This window comes from Poecilia formosa, unplaced genomic scaffold (genome assembly GCF_000485575.1).
Source record: "Poecilia formosa unplaced genomic scaffold, Poecilia_formosa-5.1.2 Scaffold152, whole genome shotgun sequence".
Classification (NCBI taxonomy): domain Eukaryota; kingdom Metazoa; phylum Chordata; class Actinopteri; order Cyprinodontiformes; family Poeciliidae; genus Poecilia; species Poecilia formosa.
This window is the reverse complement of record NW_006800091.1, coordinates 58,803-78,302: the sequence shown is the minus strand read 5'-3', so window position 1 is coordinate 78,302 and position 19,500 is coordinate 58,803. Positions and strand designations below refer to the sequence as shown.

The 19,500-nt window shown below is 38.7% G+C and overlaps 2 protein-coding genes across 3 annotated transcripts; one reads left to right on the top strand and one right to left on the bottom strand.

Annotated features, from left to right (window-relative positions):
- Positions 1 to 179: 179 nt before the first annotated feature.
- Positions 180 to 9,550, top strand: LOC103146103 (putative monooxygenase p33MONOX). Of its 2 annotated transcripts, none has more exons than XM_007563853.2 (9): positions 180 to 336; positions 2,167 to 2,290; positions 3,328 to 3,393; positions 4,887 to 5,062; positions 5,139 to 5,253; positions 5,420 to 5,547; positions 6,741 to 6,841; positions 6,949 to 7,136; positions 9,306 to 9,550. In XM_007563853.2, the coding sequence occupies exons 3-9, from the start codon at positions 3,369 to 3,371 to the stop codon at positions 9,509 to 9,511; spliced, it is 939 nt and encodes a 312-aa protein (XP_007563915.1). In that variant the 5' UTR covers positions 180 to 336; positions 2,167 to 2,290; positions 3,328 to 3,368; the 3' UTR covers positions 9,512 to 9,550. The 2 variants fall into 2 exon arrangements, with proteins under 2 accessions (XP_007563915.1, XP_007563913.1); XM_007563851.2 differs by having other exon boundaries at positions 181 to 336; positions 9,303 to 9,550.
- Positions 9,551 to 9,650: 100 nt separating this feature from the next.
- Positions 9,651 to 19,153, bottom strand: LOC103146135 (rho GTPase-activating protein 22-like). Its single transcript, XM_007563903.2, has 9 exons — positions 19,004 to 19,153; positions 17,669 to 17,782; positions 17,297 to 17,504; positions 16,205 to 16,337; positions 15,985 to 16,058; positions 15,740 to 15,861; positions 14,762 to 14,978; positions 13,278 to 14,198; positions 9,651 to 12,878 (listed from the first exon to the last, which is right to left on the bottom strand). The coding sequence occupies exons 1-9, from the start codon at positions 19,053 to 19,055 to the stop codon at positions 12,638 to 12,640; spliced, it is 2,082 nt and encodes a 693-aa protein (XP_007563965.1). The 5' UTR covers positions 19,056 to 19,153; the 3' UTR covers positions 9,651 to 12,637.
- Between the last annotated feature and the right edge of the window lie 347 nt (positions 19,154 to 19,500).

The window sequence follows — 19,500 nt, the reverse complement described above, 5'->3', positions numbered from 1 at the left end:
CTGTACACATTTCCAAGAGAAGTGTTTCTGCCAATTAAATGATATATTTTTAATAATTTTCTAATAATTCATACCCTACATCTTTCATTATGGAGCAGGTCTCAACCATAGACATGAACACACTATGTCGGCAAACAGCTAAAAGACACGCATTCGTTCTTTTCTCTCGCGATGTTCAGCGAGACCAACCAAACCTGCAGTGCATGAGGAAGCTTTTCCGTCTGCAAACACAATAATGGCTGCCGCCCAGCTGCTTTGTTGTAAGGCTAGCCTACAAGTCGAAACCGGCGTATTAACGGCGTCTGCGTCTTTGCTTTGATACATTTGTTACTTCAGGTGAGAGATAATTATGCAAAATGCGCTAATAATACCGTTTTCAGACATATTTACCTACTATCTGTTTGATGTACTTTGCTTTTCAGCGCAGCGCTTCGGAGGTTCCGCTATTCTCTGCGCAAAACAATAACGAAATTGCACGCAAAAACGACTTTTTGCAATGTAAATGGTCAGTTGTAGTCGGTCTTGTGCGGCGTTGGCAGTTAATGTAAATTTTTTGAGTAGGTTAAAATATAATTTTCGAGTCTAGTTATACTGTCGATACCCAATAACAAGTGTCTTGAATCGGATTTTTCTTCGTAGAAGGGAACACTTTTTTTAAACGACGAATAACTCGCCTCGGCCACATTAGATAGAATAAAAAATTAAACGGAAATTTAACGACAGGTCTGAAGCAATAACATGATGATGCTTCTTCTTTTAGCTGTTTTTTGAATGCAGTCTGGTTATGGATTGTTAAAGCAGATGACCCTGTCAGGATCTTCGCGTTGGTTCATTTTTTTCCTTCTTTTTTTTTTGGCAGATTTTAGCTCAGAAATATTTTCCTTAAGGCCTTCTTGAACCAAACATGTCTTTATTTTGAGGTGCACGTCTGCGCAATAAAGCCTGGCTGATCCTGTTTTATAACGGTTTATTAACGGCACCAGTTTCCCTTGCCATGTCACGCTTTATTGGATATTCTGTCTTCTGCAATCTGTGTTGCTGTCTCATTGTTGGCTCCATGCAAGGTTATGCAAGAAATGTGTCACCCTTAAGTTCGTGAAAGAATGGACCCACTTGAAAGTAATTTGGCCCACATGAAGGCTAGTGATTGGTTTGTGAGGGGATTTTTAGATGCAGATGCTGGATCACTGCACAATTCAACCCTAAAATATTTGACTGAAGTTACAGTCACACCACACGTTCTTTACTCATAGAGGAAGCAGCAGTACCCGCCAAGAACCCTTCCATGAACATGCAAACTCCATCCAGAATGACCCCATGTCGAGATTCAAACACCTGACCTTCTTGCTCCAAGGCAGCAGTGTTTACAGTACCAACTGACCCAAGAAAAAAAAAATCAATATTTTTAGACAATAAAAAGTGGATTTTAATCATAAGATAACTTAATAAAAAGTTAAATACCTTTTTATTCCTTGTGAAATTTTTTCTATAGTTAAAAATGGATAAAGAAAAAATACGAAAGGCATTAGAATGGGGGAGAGAGGCATCAATATAAACCACAGCAGAATGTAATAATTGATGAAAAGGAAATGATAAAAAAAAAACACTGCAGCAAAACCAAAGATAAGTTACTTACATTGTGTATTAGACTTAAAACAGATTTTTCTTACTGTTTTGTTCTCAACCTCTTACTGGGAATGTTAGCATTTTATTTAGCAACATTTTTATCAAGTTTTTACATCAAGAAGACTGGAAGGCCAACTAAGCGGCTGCATATAATTGGATTTTAAAGCAACAATTCATTTCCCTTGAACTCTAACAAGCTACCAAAAATCGAGGCAGTCTTTAGCAGTTGAATTTTTGTCGGGAAAAACCATTTTTGATCGAGTTTGTCGTCGTCAGTTTTCCATGTGAACTTAGTCTTTTGTCTGCCGAGGCTGAACTGGGAGACAGGAAACTCATTTCCACTTCCTCCATCTGCTTTCTCAATCTTTTCCCTACAGTAAGTGATGGTGAGCACACAGAGCAGCGTGCTGCGTGTTACTGCCCATACTCTGGTTGTCCACTTCGCTGTTGGCTCTAAGGGAGAAACACTGAGTGGTTGTTTGTCCTCTGCAGGATTTATGCAATGGATCGACTCACTTTTGTTCTCTGCTGTCTCTTCAGTTGCATCAGTGGCATTGCTGCTCTCCCACAATGCATTGCCAGAGGCGTTTGTGTTCATCCGACAGACCAGTATAACCATTACCTCCACTCCTTCTAGCCCAAGTCAGAGCAACAAAACTAGAAGGTAGGTGTCTTAAGCTAAACATAATATGTATCCTATGTGAAAAATATTGAAATACAAAAGTCCCATGTAAGGAATTTGTTTTTCCTAAAAGAATGAAAGTTGTGGTGAGGATGTGTAGGAAGTCTTTATATGCAGCAGCTTAAAAGTAAAATCCAGTTTTGAACCTTTATGCATTTTTTGCTACTGTTCATCTAGTGTTCACTGAAGGAATGCTGTGTTGTTGCATTTTAGGCAATAAAATGTTTATTTCTGTATGTATTTGTAGCCCTAGATTTCACTAAGGTCAGAGCTCATTGTGTCTTTATTCTCCAGCCTTGTGAAGTTGTCAAATTTTGTCAGGTTTGGTTTGCTGTGTGACTCCCCACTTGAAAGGGATAGTTTATCCACTGTGAAGTTTGAACTGGATTTCACTCAAAGAGCCCTTTAATTTGGTTGACTCATCTTTATTTTTGTATGATGGTCCACATAGCACATAGCTGAAAAACCGGCTGTCTTTCACAGTTTGTAACAGTTTGTACAAACTTTTGCACAGTTCTGAATTTGTATGCTACCAGCACTGTTTGCTTCTGATGCTCTCAAACCAAAGTGACAGGTCAGTCACACCAAAAGTACCTGCACTCTGATTGCTAGGAGATTGAGTCCACCTGGTTCTCCTCACTAACAGGCAGAGAAGCTGCAGAAAGGTGCAGCATAGGGGAGTGGCAGAGGAGAGCGGTTACCTAGCAGTTCACCAGAACAGAAGTATTATAGGAGAATGCTGCTCTTGTGCCAGAAGGGGTTTCCACAGAGTCAACAAGACTTTGCACTTTTGAATACATTTACTTAATTTAGCGGCTGTTTTTGTTTTCTGCAAAAATTTTCAGAGATGATTGTACTGCTGTAACAAGTCTAAGTGTTAGATTTATTACATAAGTCTAATGCTTATGGTCTGTTTAGAAATACAGTGTGATTTCTAAACAGATATTGGTCTGATTTCAGTTTAGAAATCAGGCAGATTTAAGCCAACGCCTCTCTCTGTTTTCTTTTCTTCCTTCCAGGTTCTCCCTTGTCTCAACTTGTTTATTAATTAACTGCAGCTATGTCTGGTTCTGGTGACTTACCAGGTGAGTACTGATATGGATTAATGAAGGTCAGTTTTAAATTGATAAATCAGTATGTGCTCTGCCCATGCGCAGTATCTTTATTATTATTGTTTTTTTAAAGATACGTCATATGTAACAAAAGCCAAACAATAAAGGCTTATTTGATTCTTATTAGGTTAAGGGTTTTATTAAAGAAGAAATATTTAACTTGTATAAAATGATTAAAAATGTATATTAGTCACAAATGCAAGTTTAGTTTGATCTGAAACAAAATGTTTTAATTGACTTACTGAACATGATTACTCCTCCTTTCTGCAGAGATTTACCACAGGTCATTTTCTGCTCTGTTAATGTTTGTATCTGTTGGTTGTGGGAATATTCTGACCTAAATATCAACAAAACCAAAGTCCCTCAGTTGCTTACTTTGTTATCAGAAAAACCGCCTCAGACCGGAGCTTTAAAACTTGGCAACTGCTTCTGGACCTCATATGAACCTACAGCTGCAACCGCCTGCAACCTCATACCTAAACCACCTATTAACTTTATTCTGCTGTGACTGGACAATATTTATGTTCCTAACTGAATCATATTCCATGTCATCAGATAGTATTAATAATTTAACATGTAACTGAATATGTTGAAACTTTGTTTTTAAATTGTTTTGCGGTCAGGACACCCAATAAAACAAGCAAAACGAGTTATTTTAGGAAGGATAAGGTCCGTCTGTCTCAAGTTAAGTTATCAAATGGAATTAAGATCATTTCTATAATTAATTTTTCTTTAAATTTTGTTAAATCCAATTTATAAACTAAGTTTTGCAGCGTTTTGTTTTGGGTTTTTTTGCTTTACTTTTAATATTTTTTTTAACTTTAAATTTGTGTTTTAACATTTTATTTTCATAATTGATTTTTTAAAAATATTTATTTGTAAATAAACAAATTCATCGTCTAAAATTTCAAACTCTGAAAAATAATCCTTAGAATTTCCTTGTGAGTGACTTATTTCAGGTCCATGTCCACGAGATGAGATTTATCAACTCTTAATAGACAGAAGCTTAATAGATTTAATCTGTGTGCCTATAGCAAACTAATATTTCCCTAAGGAGCCATCAGTTGATCAATTTTCACATTTTTGTCATTTGAGCTCATCCAGATGGGCTTCGGACACCATTTCTGTTTTTGATGGTTTTGCTTTTTAAAATCATCATCCGAACATTTTCTGAGTTAGAGACGATTTCCCTGCTTATTTTTTAGCTTAAAATATGGAACAAAACGTTGTTGGATATTTTCCTATTTTTAGAGCCTTTATTCAGAAGTTTCAGTTTTTTTCTTTCAAGTGATTCAGTCCCTTTAAATATTTTGTTGAGACCGACTCCAAGCACAAAAAACATTAATGTTAACCTTAAGCTTTTGTCTACTTTGTTCTGAGCCGCTTTACTACGGTGAAATCTCTCCATTCTGGAGATGAAGTAATATCACAGTGAAAGAGGACAAAATATGAAATTATCTCTGCAGCCATCGAGGGTTCTGGGATGGGTGGGATGAAGCTCCCCGTTGGAATGACTCGACGGGCCCTCAGCTACGACGACAACCTGGAGGCCCCCATGTCCACGCCACCCCACGACATCAGCATCAACAACCTGTGGAGGCGGCCTGTAATACCGGAGAGGAAGTTCTCCCAGCTAGCTGAGGTAAAACACTTTTCCATTTCCACGCCTGATCGTTTCCCAACAGGTCCACTTTCAGTCTGACTGTTTGACCTTATAGGAGGATGAAGGCGGCGCTGTCAAACAGGCTGCCGGGCAGGATGGTGCCCTCTTCAAGGCTCCAGCTGTAGTGAAAACTAAGGCTTCGTCCATCATCATGAATTCTCTCATCACCAGTAAGTTAGAGTTCCTATAATCTATGTAACGACCCTTTATTAGGGTGGAAAGTTATCCATGCTATCTGAATATTTTCTAAATCGGATTATTTGATCAAGACATGAAAATAGATTTTGCTATCAAGCAGCTTTCCACTAGAGTGACTGTATTGTCGTCTGCCCTCAGAACACACTCAGGAAAGCATGTACAAGTTTGAGCAGACGGCGGGCCTCACCGACACCAGTTACACTCCACACAAAGGCCTGACAGCGGAGGAGACGAGACACCACCACCGCGTCCCCGAGTCCCTCCAGGTCAGATCAGCACGTCAGTAATAAAACATGAGGAGACAATAGTGTGCTTTATATGCTGGGTTTAAAGGCCAGCTGACCAATAAGAGCCACAGATCACATGAACAGGGTGACCGCACACCCTTAAAAAAAGTCTTAAATTCATGCATTCAAAATTAAGGCCTTAAAATGTCTTAAATGTATTCAAAAACATGTAAGATGGCCTTACATACGTCTATCACAGGTCTTAAATTTCGTCTTGGCAGAGGTATTAATCTTGTATTTTCTACATAGTTTATTTTTTGTGCAGGACTTTTCTGTCAGGCAAACATTTAAGTCATGGGCAGATATCACGTTCTGACTCGAGGCGGTGGAGTATTTAGTGGAAATGGAAGAAGCATTTTTGTATGTGAAGAGATTCTGTAAGACTATAGGATTAAGTGATATACAATATAACTCCTCATCGTTTTGTGTCCTGATCTGTAGAAACATCCTCCTCCATTTTCCTTCCTTTTTTCCCTATTAAGAGTTCACTTATCCAAATTTGATTAAGTATTTTATCTTTAGCGAAGCTAAAAAATGCAACTCCAGCAATAATTTCTGCCTGGTTTGAACTATTATTATTTGTATTCATCCGCTTGCTGTTGAAATTCTCCTTGTGGAGTGGAAGGCAAATAATGCATAGTTTTCAAATATTATAAAATAAGTCTCGGTGCACATTTGTGTTCAGACCCCTGGTTGTTATTGGGGGCTGCAAAAGACTGGAGTGGAGATCAGCTTCACGTAGGATAGCCAGCCTAAACATACATCCAGAAATACTATGGAGGGGATAGCTTGAAAGTTCAAACCTATAGCAAATTTAGAAGCTGCAAAATTGCTTCTCCTGATTTTAATATATTTTGCAAACAGGAATCTGGTAGATTTCAATCTCAGCAAAATATCAATGTACAAAGTATGGACTCGGGCTGCTGAAAACAAAAGCAGACACACTTCTCAGAATGTTAAATGGAAAAAAAAAAAAATCAAAAATCATCTTTCCTTGTCCTTCCATATCTTTTTGAGTTGCTCTGTCACATAAAATCCCAATAAAGATTCAGTAACGTTTGTTATGTAATGTCCCAAAATGTGGAAAAGTCCAAAGGCTATGAATGCTTTGGCAAAGATCTGTATCAGATGTAGCAATGCTAGATAACTGATACCTCTGTGATGTTGTGTAGAAGCTGCAGATCCAAAGCCTGGAGGCCAGAGAAGAGAAATCCTCCTCTGCCCAGTCGACTCCATCGAACACTCCGCACAGCTCCCCGAAGCAGCAGCGCAGGTACACATACAGCGTTCAGCTTCCTGTGGTCTGAGCCCCGCTTCAGTGCATCGGCCTGACCTGGATAAGGGGCTGAAAGCTGACATGCTGTTTGTGTTGGTTTGCAGAGGCTGGTTCGGGAGTACGGGGTCAGAGGTCAGCATCAGCTCCTCTAACAGCAGTGTGGACATGGGAGGAGGAGGAGCGGCTGGAGATCCAGGCGTAAGTGGAGCGGTCGAGCGGTGGGGCGTGTTTGGGCCTCGACTTCCTGTCCAGAGTTCAGCCTCTGACGTGGGATCAGACGGTTCTGCTGCAGGTAACGGCAAAGGCCTGCAAATGCTTAAATACAAACAGAAACAAGTTCTAGCAACACAAACTCACTTTATCCATGACTGAGCTGTTCACGCATCCTTAGTAAGTCCTACATCTGTGTATCTAAAACTAAGGCCATAAAATGTCACAAATTCAGTAGAAAATATCGTGACCTCTTAAAATAATGGTCTTATTTTTTGCCAAAAGTGATTTTTTTTTTGTTTGTTTTGCTTTAAACGTCTTTTGGTAAGAAAGAGGTGGTGATGTTTTTTTTTTTTTGTTTTTTTTTTCCTCCCAAAATTGACCATTATATTAAGAAGGTGATACGCATGTTGGCCTTGATTGCTTTAATCACAGGTCTTAAATTTTGTGGTGGCAGGACTCTGTCGTACGTTCTACATAATTTATTTTCCTTGCAGGATTTTGCTATCGAGGAAACATTTAGTCGTGCCCAGACATCTTCATTGCTTTCTGAGGCTTCCACTAACTAGCTGCTAGCATGCATGTGCTATCTAGAAAACTAGTGTAAATTTATCACTAGTTTGCTGAAGGATGTTTGTCTTAGCCTCTGGCTCATTTCTGTTGCCTCTCCATATGTCCATTCAGTGCAAAATAATTAAGCATTACTACGATGTAAAATATTTAGTTTTCTTTTGTACATTTGTGTCATGATACAGATCTTAAATTGTATTCATAATGGTCTTAAAAAGATCTTAAACCTACAGAAACTGTTTATTTATTATTAGATTGAGCTTCTGCTCCAGATTCACAGCCACATTCTGGGTTAAAGGATGAAAGCAGGACCTTCAGACTAGCAGTAAACACTGATCAACATTCACTTTGTCAGTCATTGGCCCCTGCAAAGAGTGACGCAGAATTTCCCTCTACATAAACACATGAACACCAGACAGCAGACGCTGCAGAGAAGCTGCTGTTAGATGTTAACATCTGGAATGGTTGAACTGGAGACCTAAAATCTCTCCTCCAGGATGACTCTAGGTAGGTCATCAAGGAATCGGGGAATGATCTCTTCTGGATGTGTTTGGAAATATTTGAGATTTGTTTATCTTCCTGAGAGATTTTAAATTTAAGTTCAGAATATATTTTTTTAATTAGCTATAGACATCTTAAAACAAGAATTGCTACAAAAGTGCAAAGCAAATAAAAATGCACTATTTCCAAAGTAAACACGGGGATTAGAAATGTATAATTTCAGCAGTGAGATATAACAGCTCAAAAATGCATTTAAATAAGAGTAGAGTGAGTCAATCTTTAACTGTTCCTCTTTGTACAATCTTCAGATTGTACTGAGTCCTCTCCTGTGCTAACCTCTGAGGTCTTCTATAGGATGTAGATCTATAGACTGAGATGGTATTGGATGAACTCTGACTGTGTCTGATGAGCCATTTGTCTTGATTTGGCCACACGCTGGGTCATTATGCTGCTGAAAGCCATAATTTTGATGGCTACAGTCTTTGTTCTCCTTGACCTGAATATTGTGTTTGATAACATTGACCATGTAGTTCTGATCTGTGTGCAGTGATAGCCGCCACAACCCTTCCATGTTCTGAATCTTACCTAACCAGTTGGAGTGTTTCCAGTCTAACTAGTTGATTTATCCTCAGCTGCAGCTCAGATTTCTTTTGGAGTCCTCCAAGGCTCCGTCTTTGGTCCAATGCTGTTTTTTTTGTTTTTTTTATTATTATATTTATTGCCACTGGGAATGATTTTTTTTAATTCAATTTAATTAAAAACTACTTTAAGACCTACATGAATTGTTTAAGGAATTTTTCGCTTTCTTCTGTGCAGAGAAGTTCCAGATAATCTGTAGAGCTGTGTGGTTTTGAGGCAGTAGCCAGTTCTTTGTAATCAGTTTGACATGTCTGCCTTTCTTAAAGGGCAGGTTCTCTTGTCTTTCCCATCTTGAAGAGTGGTTAAAATAAGCAAGCCTCTGCGTCGTATTTAGGCCGGAAAGAAACAGAACACCATTGATGACAAAGTAGAAGTTGCTTGAAATTTGTATTCAAACAATCTAGAAAATATGCTTCAGTAAATTTTTTTTAGTGATTATTGATGATTTTTCTCAAAACTGTTTTTTTTTTCTTTATTAAATGTAGTTCATTTCAAAGTAGAGTTTTTGCATATGCTGACTGCTGCGGTTTTCTCCCAGCAGGCTTTGCCATCCAGGCGTACCGTGGAGCCCAGAAGCCGACCCCCATGGAGGTGATGAAGTCGCAGGCCACGCGGCTGGCTGACAACCCCCAGAGGGTGTCCCCGCCCAAAATGGAGATCCCCACGGTGGAGGGCCGGCGGCAGGGAGCGCGGCCACACAAGCTCAAACACCGAGACATGAACATCCTGACGCCGTCCGGCTTCTGAGACAATCGCCGTTAATACGACCAAGGTCCCACGACATGACAAAACCACCCTAGAGTCCCTCATTTTACTGTTCACATTCCCTTATTGTTCAGGTTCAACAGAAACATGAGTCTTACCGTTTCCAAAGAAATTCTTTTTGTGCTTGCTGCTCATTTGATGTTTATATTTTCTATATATCATTAATAAAATAAACTCCAGTCAGACTGAAAGCATTTTAAACCCCCCTAAGTTTTATTTATTTATTCAGGAGGAATTCAAAATTTATTGAAATCCATTGAGTTTGTAACTTCATGTGAGAACTGTGACCATCTATCATAACTGTAACGTCAAACAAGTGGGTAGCTGAACTCCAGCTGAAGGATTTTCAGAACCAGAGCTCTAAAGTTCAGCCGTTCGGCAGCTCAGACTGGGTTCATGCTAGAACATATAGCTTCAGTTTGCTAATCTGTAAAAATAATGTTAAATATTTTCTTCTCTCATGTTTTTGGTTTATGTCGCCTTGTTTATTATGTTGATCATTTTTAACCAGCTTTTTTTTGTTTGTTTTACAAAAAAAATAGCATGAAAAACATCGTTTCACCTTAGGATTAATTCACCCTCGTTTCATCCCTTCCTGCTTCACACTCATGTACATTACTCATTTTTGGTTGTTTATAGTTTTAGTCAAGTATTTTCATAAATAATGCAGATAAATGTGCATAAAAAGTCAAATCACATGTAAAATGTAATCTAATTCCGCTTTATTTCATCTTATTTCCATTAATCCTTATGAAATATGACATCAATGCTCCGATCAAACCAAAATAACTCAGAGAAACTTTTTATGTTGGATGTTATTTGAGTCACATTTCCTGAGCATTAGAGCCGTTGCAGATAAAAGATGAAATGAAAGACATAATGTGGCCAAACTCAGAAATTCTTATATTATCTTCACATATTTATGAGAAAACAATTAGATATTCTCCAATGTTGAATGTAGAATGCTAACACAGGAAAAAAATTAAGTAATTCTACACGATTAAGGCATAAATTGTGATAATTAAGCTGATGTATTTGCTGACTTTATGTAATCAGACATGCTACAGAAAATGCAACAATTGTACATTTTTCCTGTATGTGAACATCTCCAGTGTTCAGACTCAATGCAGCTTCCCTCATACTGTAGAGTTTGTAGTTTTCTGAGCTCAAACTTGGAAAGAAATTTGAAATTTTCACAAATCGAACTCACTTTTCTCCATTATTTTTACTGACGACTGCATTTGAAGGATTTTGTTTTTTACGTTTTTTGGACTTTAAAAACTGCTGTGTGTATTTTCTGCATCTCACAGAAACCTTGTCACTTATTTTATATATATATATATTTAAACACTTCAAATATTTTCTCCCTAAATAACAAACTATGGCCTTACTGCCAAGTTATCTTAATTTAGGTAAGTTATTTGCTGTGCTGCCTGGTTTGTAGATGATGGCTAACATAATATATAAAAGTTTCTGTAAGATTACACGTGCAAAGCATCTTCATTAAGCACTTTTGACCATAAAGTGAACCTTTCTTTCTTATTATTACTATTTTCTGGTAATAAAATAAAAAAATCCTGAAAGTTTACCACTTGTAACTGCTGTGGTGATATTCAGATGCTGTCATTCTGTGTGGTCACTAACTGTTGATATTTGATGTACTTTCCATTTGTTAAAGATGAGTCCATAGTACTTGTGTTTACAGGTGCTCAGTGGTCAGTGTGATACTCTCCCCCTTTAATCAGACTGAAGCATCAGTTTAATGTTCTGTCTGTAGGCGTGACTCAGTCCTGATAGAAAGTTTCTGTCAGTTCAGTGATTTTTATTTTATATTTCTTTTCGATTTTTTTTTTCTTTTTTACCCTCTGTACAGTTTAGTTCACGTTGCCGGCACAGTTTGACAATAAATATTTCATCCTCTGGGGAAAATGAAAAAGTCTCAGCTTCATTGTTTTTGGTTTAAAAAAAATTTATTTTAACAAATTTCATTGGCACTTCATGACAAAGATAATTTCCACGTTGATCACAGTAGATCTCATCCTCCTGTGAAGAGACCTGCTTTCAGTTTTCATTTAATTCATGTCAGATTAACTGGCAATAAATAATAAAAGAAAGTGGATTAAAATAGGTTTTATTAGAAAAGTGTTTTCATGCAGAAACATTGGTTTCAGGTTTCAGATGATGATAATGCGCAGACATAAATATTGAGTCCAGGCAGATGTGATTTGAAATGTGCAGGTTTTTCACGTGTCTCAAGAAATCAGAATGTCGACATTTATGTGATTTAACCAGGTTTTATTTTTTTAATGTAGTATAAAAAAATTCTAATGAGCCCAATTTGGGTTTTCATTGGCCACAATCATCAAAAGTAACCTGTGAGTAATGAATCAATGTACAGTGGACGCCCACCTATTTAAAGTCCACTAGTTGTGTATTCTTCACTGCTTTTTGTTGGATTTCTCATTCAATAGGTCGCCATGCAGGGTATGGAGATGGGACCTTGTAGGTTTGTAAATGTGCTCTTAAATTAATAAAGATGGAACTAAAAATATTTACTCATAATTCCTAAAGATTTCCTAAAAACCAAATTAATAAAGTGTTGGAATAATTTTAGTTTTACATATTATAATTTATGAATTTTATTTAATTTCCACCACCATTTTGTAAAGAGCACAATTGTATTTAATATCAATATGTTAACTATGTTAACAAACAGGTCATGCTGACACGTTAAATATTTCATACATCAAGTCTGAGCGTTTTGGAGTAATTAAAGATGTACAGTTTTGACTGTAAAGGATATGTGGAACATAAAACTGATGCTTTATCACCTGGAGACACCTGGGACTGACTGAGTCTCAGTCATCACAGGCTTCAGTGTGCTGCCTGAGTTTCCTTGGAAGACGAGAATTAATATGAGATTTAAAGGCAAATTTAAAAAAAAAAATCCCATCAGATCTGACCTTTAATAACGTGAACCTCCACTAATGTGATGTTCTTATTTCTGTTTTCATACCATTAACTCATCTTGACATAATCCGTCCGCTGCTAACTGCAGCTTCTTTCTTCCCTTTTTCACTCCTGCTGAGAAAAACAGTCTTTCAGTCTTCAGATGCTTCCTCCTCCAGCTCTTCCCAGATCTCCTCTTCTTCTCCTTATTTCTCCATATGTCCTGAAGAACAGCTCCATCTCCCTCTGAAGGGTGGTGTTCCGGCGGTCTGCGTCTGCCTTGGCTCGCTCCATGTTTCTGATCTTGATCTCTGCCACGCTCTGGCTTCGCCTCTGCTGCTCCAGACTGAGTCGCAGAACGGCAACTTGTCGTTCGAGGGCGTCATTGCAGCGCTCCAACCTGTAATCCATGAATAAATGACACGGAGTGACCAAAGTGTTGCACCTCTTCATTTACAGAGAATAGTGTTCAGATTTCCTAAACCTTTGTATATTTTTACATCTTAATTTTGTTGCAGCACCTCTGCATTAGCAGTGAGCTGGTTGCAGTTTTCTGACCGACTGCTGACTACCAATCTTTAAAAAGCCTGACCTGCCGACTGATTGTGGCCGATTCTGATATTTTCGTCTGAAATGTTGCTAAATATAGCAAGGACATCAGTGAGTTGGCAACAGTGGGGTAATTAGTGTTAACAGTAAACATGCATGTCCTGGTGAGTGGCTCTGTCAGTCAAATGTAGGGGTAAGGGTAAGTGTTAGGGGTCAGATTGAAATTGTATGAACCTTAGTAAAGTAATACCTCTCAATCCTGTTTTGGTACTCTGCCTTCTGCTGAGCCATCTGCTGCCTCAGCTTGGCCAGCAGAGAATGAGTGTCCCTCGACTCTAAATGAGACTCTTGAACCTGGAGATCCGGAGCCCCAGAGGGGAGGAAGACCTCTGAGCTCCCTGTGCTGAGAGGGCTGATGCTGATGACAGAGCAGGAAGCCCAGGAGCTCGGATGTTGCTTGGCACCATTGCCTTCAACTCCGTTGTCTTCATGATCATCTTTATCACAGATTTCCTGTTCTCTTCTCTGATTCAGAGGCAACATTCTGGATCTCTTTGGTGGGATATCAGGACTACTGACCCCCAGTTCATCCTTGCTTTTATCTAATGGTAGAACTTCACAGGAAGACCATGAGGAAGAGGAGTCTCCTGCCGTCCCCAGTTCTGCTTGATCTACCTCTGTTTCACACATTCCAACATTGATTCCTGGAGAATCTAAATCAAAGTTCTCAGTAGGAACATTCTCCAATGTGTGAGACAGAGAGGCTCTGTCCAGGTTGTCATAGACTGAGGGTGTACTGTCCTCCTGTGCTTGACTGCTCCCCCCACTGGCTGCTTCAGGAACCTCACCCTCTTCCTCTGCTCCTCTGCAGCTCCAGGAGGCAGAGGCTGCCTTTTCTTGGCGTTGCCATCCCATTGCCCCCTGATTTGAGCTTTCGGTCTGTAGCTGGGGGTTGGTTGTTGTGGCTTGAGCATTTGCAGAAGATGAACCCTGCCCAGAATGGTACTTGTAAAAATCTCCTTTGTGCCTCCCAGGGTGGTGGTTGATGGACTCACTGGAGGAAGGCAAGGGGTAGAAGCAGTTCTCTGGATGGGAGGAAGTGTAGCGATGGCCAAGGTGTTTCTTCTGACCGGAGAGCAAGTCTGATTTACCAGCAGCAGAGAAGATACAACTGCAGGGAAGAAACTTCAACAGTTATTAAAGACAATTCATACTGAAGTCGGATCTTTAATGTTAACTTGAACCTCAAAAGTGAGAAACTGCAAAAACACAAAATGTTAACAAGTATTTTTGGTCTAGTTTCCACTGCAAATATCTTGGTACCCTTGAAATAAGACAGAACTAACTTGCAATAAACTTTTCAGTACAAGATAGGAGCCTGTTTTAAGTCAATAATTCCTTTATATTGATGAAAAACTACCAGTTATAAGTGAAATAGTTTTCTCATATTATAAGTTTAAATCAAAATATCTTGTGCAAGTTTTCCTCTGCTTACAAGGTTTATAAAGATTCAGATTTCACTTTTCAGCAGGACCAGGTACCTGCCCACAGGCGGATGTTTAAAAAAGTGCTTTGATGGTCATGGTGGCGCTGTGGTTGGTTTTAAACTCATTTACTTAAATAAATTAACTTTTCCTTTGAATTCTATTTTTCAGATGCATCTATTATTCTCTACTTGTGTGAGAATGACTAATCGCCAACTGACTGTTGAATGCTTGAACCCCTGTGTTTTACCTAGAGTGGTCTGCATGTGCGGCTGGTTGTCCTGATTCACTTGAGTGGTCTGCAATAAGAGGCAAAGACAGCTGGCGAAGGCAGGGCGATGGCTGGAGATGGGGTTGCTTCAAAGGCGTTGCAGAAGGATGAGAGCAGGCAGAAGGAGGGAACTTGGCAAACAGAGATTTGTGTTGTCTGATCAGCTCCGACATGAGCACCTGGACCAGTTTTGTAGCTTGGAGACAGACAAGAAGAACTTATTGTCCAGAAGTCAAAGCTAGAAAATGTTGTTGCACTTGCTTAAGGTCATCTATCCTAAACTTAAGCAGGAGGTGAAATATTTTTTAACAATTACTGGTTGTGAGATAGAATACCTCTCTTCTTAAGAATATATCCAGGTCTGGATCAAAACCTCCAACATGTCTAAAGAAAGTAAACTTATGTTTTTGGAAGATAATTCCAACAGGTAAAGCACTGAGCATTACCTCTAAACCCAGGAGTACCTCAGGTGCAAGTATCATGGTATGTAAAAATTTATGAAATTGTTGACCGTTTTGACCCAAAACCTGCAGGTGTAAGCTAGAAGACTGACAGTGAAGATGCTAAGCCTTTTTAAAACATCGCCAAGATTCCAAGAATATTTTTAATCAACAAAATAATGGCTTCAAGAAAAATAAAGTTTTGCAATCGACTCACGTCAATTCAGAACCTAATCTGACAGAAAACCTGCAGGGTCAATAGACAACCATGAGAGACAAAGTTTATCAGTGATGCTAATGTTTCCTGGCAACTGAGAAAAATGGAAAAATTATGTAAATGCATTAAGAGTAAGTCTGCAAAAAGTAAATTCATGATTTCTACAGATTTTCTTACCGATTATGTTTTTAATTTAGGAGTAAAAAAATATTGACATGTTCTAGAGCACTGAAAAACCTTTATGAAGTAGTAGTATTTTGAAATAAGCAAAAAATATTAAATAAGCTGCTGCCAGTTTACCTCCCATGATGCTTTGTGGGTCTTCAGCTTTTGCTCGAAGGATGTTTGGTCCAAACACGGTTGCCAAGTTCTGGACGTTCATCTTGTTACTGCTGGAGCAGCTCTGAACCTCATTCAGAAACCTGCACACACACATCCGTTCCTCATGAGCTGCACAAACAGAGAAGCTGGTTCCAACTTTGAAACAATCTGCCTTGATTTAATCACCAAAAATGTCAAAACTAATGAAGTCAGACAGATCATACTGGCAGATAAAGTTGAGTAGGTTGAAGTTTGCGACAGGTAACTCATGAAGAAGATTCGTCAACTCCTCCAGACCCTGATGGAGGACATGGAGATAAAACAGAAAGAAGAAACCTTTCTAAAATAAAACACTCATTAAACCTCATCTAATCTGAGCAATGTGTTTTCACCAATAGTTGTGTTTTACATCAGTCTCTGTGGTGTGGTGCACTGAGTGATTACCACTGTACGGTCACTTAACAGCTTCTGACCGCAGAGCAGAAAGTCCTGGTAGTGGCTGTAGGGAACCAGAGGTTCTGGTAGCTGCCTGAGGTAGAGCTTCAGCAGTGATGCCACAGTGTGGACGTCTGTCCCGCTGCAGACAAAACACAACACACCAGATTCCTTACCTAAACAGCCAAGCCCCCCAACTCAAAGTTAACATTCGCACTTCAAAGTGACTGCAAACAAATGTACAATTATACAACCATATATATCTTTGAATAGTAGAAGTAGAGCCTCTTGCATAACCAACAAGAATGCAGCAAGTGGTTTCTGGATAGTAACATTTGTCTTTTCCAGCAGCCATACTACATCGCATACAGCAGTAAATCCAGCTGACCAAATGTGCTGGAGCTCTGCTTTTGTTGCTAGATGACAGACTATTTGCTGCTGGAGTTGTTAGGTAATAAACTGAACTTCACTGGGGTTGCCAGGTGAGGGGGATCTTACATTCTGGAGGTTTTTGTAACAGGTTATTTTTCAATTACCAAAAACATTAAATTATTGACAAAAACACTTCTGGGTGTTTTATAAGTGCTTTAATATACTTTTTTTTTTAAAGTTTTTTAATCACTGAATGGCTTACCAACATATATTCAAAACACATTGTCACAACAAAACAGTCTGGAACATCTTCCAGGTCCCTGAGGTGTTTTGGTTCAGGTCTACTCTTCATTCTCAGAACCAGAATGAAATATTGAGAAGCAACATTCAGCTTTTATGCTTATCTAATCTGGAACAAACTTCCAGAAAACTGCAAAGATGCAGAAACACTTAGTTCCTTTATATCAAGGCTAAAAACTCACCTGCTTAGAGTTGGCTTTGACTAGTTGTAAGTGGCACATTAATCAACATATTCATGATTTTGATGTTGGCATTTGACAAAATGTAAAGTTTATTGTTAGTTTCATAATTGGTTACTGTATTGTAGTTTTATGATGTAAAGCACTTTGAACTGCTAATGTTGCTGAAATGTGCTATACAGATAAACTTGGCTTTACTTGACTTAAATGGGATCTGAAATCTGTATAAGAAAAAGAGAAGGAGCTGAACCTGTCAAAAGACGGCCTTTCACCAGAATCAAAAGCCTCCTGTAGCTCTTTCACCAGACTGGTGCGTCCAGGCTGGCGAAACAAGCCCACCTCATGCAGACCACGTTCCCGGATAAATGTCACACACTGCTCCACCACCAGAGGAACCAAACGCACTCCATACCGACGCTCATACAGCACCGTCTCATCCAGACGTTGCCCAAAAACCCCTGCAACAGAAACAGAAATCCCTCCCTTACGATAAATCCTAAAATCAGACTGGAGTTCTCTGTTTTTGTTAAGCTTGTAAGAGTCAATAAATGTTTTGTGTTAGGGTCTCCAAGTAATACCAATGAACACATGAACCATTTTGTGTGTTTTAGTGAGTTCCCACCTGTGAAAGGGATCCAGACTCCCTTGTTAAGGCTCTTCAACCACTCGTCACCCTGACCAGCGCTGTTGGATAGGAAGAAATAGGAGCCTGGGCTGGCCAGCACATCTCTGTTACCTACATTTACACAATAATAAATCATATATTTTCACTTAAGATGTCCTTCTCAGTGGGAATCATCATGAATCAATTCCTCCTGCCTGGGATTTAAGATAATGATAATTCTGGTCTTATTTGTAGCTAATAAGCCTCATTAGCCAGTATGCTAAAAATAAATCTTTTTTTTAAAACTTGCATTTTATTATATGTAGAAACTTTTTTAGGCATTATAGTGACAAGAAATTGTTTCAAAGGATAAAGTTGAACTGTTTCTGCTTTGAATCATGCTTAGTGATAGCTTTCTGGCTAAGCTAATCAGCTAATGAAGCTAATGTTCAGAATACAATTCTCTTTAGATTGTCTCTACTTTTAAAGCCACAGCGGCTAATCACAAGTCAGTTTGTTATTCAACTGGTTAAAGAGCAAACTGTATTTTAGCATCAATAATTGGTATTTTAGCAGATTTGTGAAATATTGATTGGATTTTGTAACAGTTATAAGACCAAATATTTATTGATGAAGACACAGTTGAACTCTTTCTAGCCTTACTTAAACATGTCCTCAATGTTTAAGAAAGTTTCCAACTAATACTAACAGCTCAGTTCTCACTAATGAGCTGTTGTTTGTCACTATTTCCAGACTCTTAAATGTCATTGACTTTGCTTTTCATCAGTTCTTGAGTCTTCTTGAAGGAATGATATACTGCTTTTGAGGTTTTTCAACCTACTTCGTGTTGTTAGACAGGTTCTACATAAATTATTTTTTGCTTCCACACGTCTGACAGCATTCAGGAAAGACTGTAGCTAGAGAAACTGAAGTATGCTTAAACACATTACATTCATGACTAACAAAGTTTGGGTTGGGTTGGTTTTTTTCACTTAGCTAATCCTTATTTTAAAACTGCATTCTTTATTTACTTTGGTTATCTTTGTTGATCTGTAGGAAGCAAGAGCAGAACAGTAGATGTAACCTTCAATTGCCCATCATGCCATCACACACTTAAACACTGTCCTCTTTCTAGTTCCCATCATCCTTAGCTTTCTGTCCCTCTCAATGTCAATGTACACACACACACGCACACACACACACCCCCCACCCCCACACACACAACAGGACACACAAGACAAGAATCTCAAACTTCCTGACTCAGCATTTAACTGTTTTCCTTGGTGGATGACACATGCAACCAGAGTTTGAGAGAGATTGGGGGTTAACATGCCAGCTGTGTGTATTTCTTACCTTTGTGGCCTGTACTGTCATATTTCCAAGACTTAAAGCAGCTGAGTCCCATGCTGCAAACACTTCTGGCCTGGTTGAAGATGCTCAACCCAAAGTGATGATGTATTTTACAGAGTTAAAGAGGAATTAATGAATAAAATAGGTCACAAGTACATTTGACAAAAAAAAAAAGAAGAAAAAAAAGAAAGAAATTCTGGTTAGAAAGAGACACACCATCAAGTTGATGCTGAACAATCATGGAACAATTGTAAAAAATTAGGAAGAAAACCAAAAGGTCTCTAACACGGATCCACAGACTGGTTTTAGAAGTTTGGGGTTTGAATCAAGACTTTTGCCAAACTTTCTGCCACTGAAAAAAGTCTCTTTTTCAAATTATGTAGTTTTCAACAACATTTTGATCTACAAATGTTTATCTTAGGGGAAAGTTCTCTGTATACAGGTTCTTCCATTAGTAATTCATGGCAATAATTAGGAATTTGATGAGAGGTTTCAAGTTA

Excerpts from the sequence above, each read along its gene's own strand:
- LOC103146103 (XM_007563851.2), top strand. The coding sequence starts at position 3,369 with ATGTCTGGTTCTGGTGACTTACCAG. Across the intron at positions 3,394-4,886 it reads TGGTTCTGGTGACTTACCAG|CCATCGAGGGTTCTGGGATG; the intron begins GTGAGTACTGAT and ends TTATCTCTGCAG. Across the intron at positions 7,137-9,302 it reads ATCAGACGGTTCTGCTGCAG|CAGGCTTTGCCATCCAGGCG; the intron begins GTAACGGCAAAG and ends GTTTTCTCCCAG.
- LOC103146135 (XM_007563903.2), bottom strand. The coding sequence starts at position 19,055 with ATGGGACTCAGCTGCTTTAAGTCTTGGAAATATGACAGTACAGGCCAC. Across the intron at positions 17,783-19,003 it reads TGACAGTACAGGCCACAAAG|GTAACAGAGATGTGCTGGCC; the intron begins GTAAGAAATACA and ends GTGTAAATGTAG. Across the intron at positions 16,059-16,204 it reads TGTTAAGTGACCGTACAGTG|GGTCTGGAGGAGTTGACGAA; the intron begins GTAATCACTCAG and ends GTCCTCCATCAG.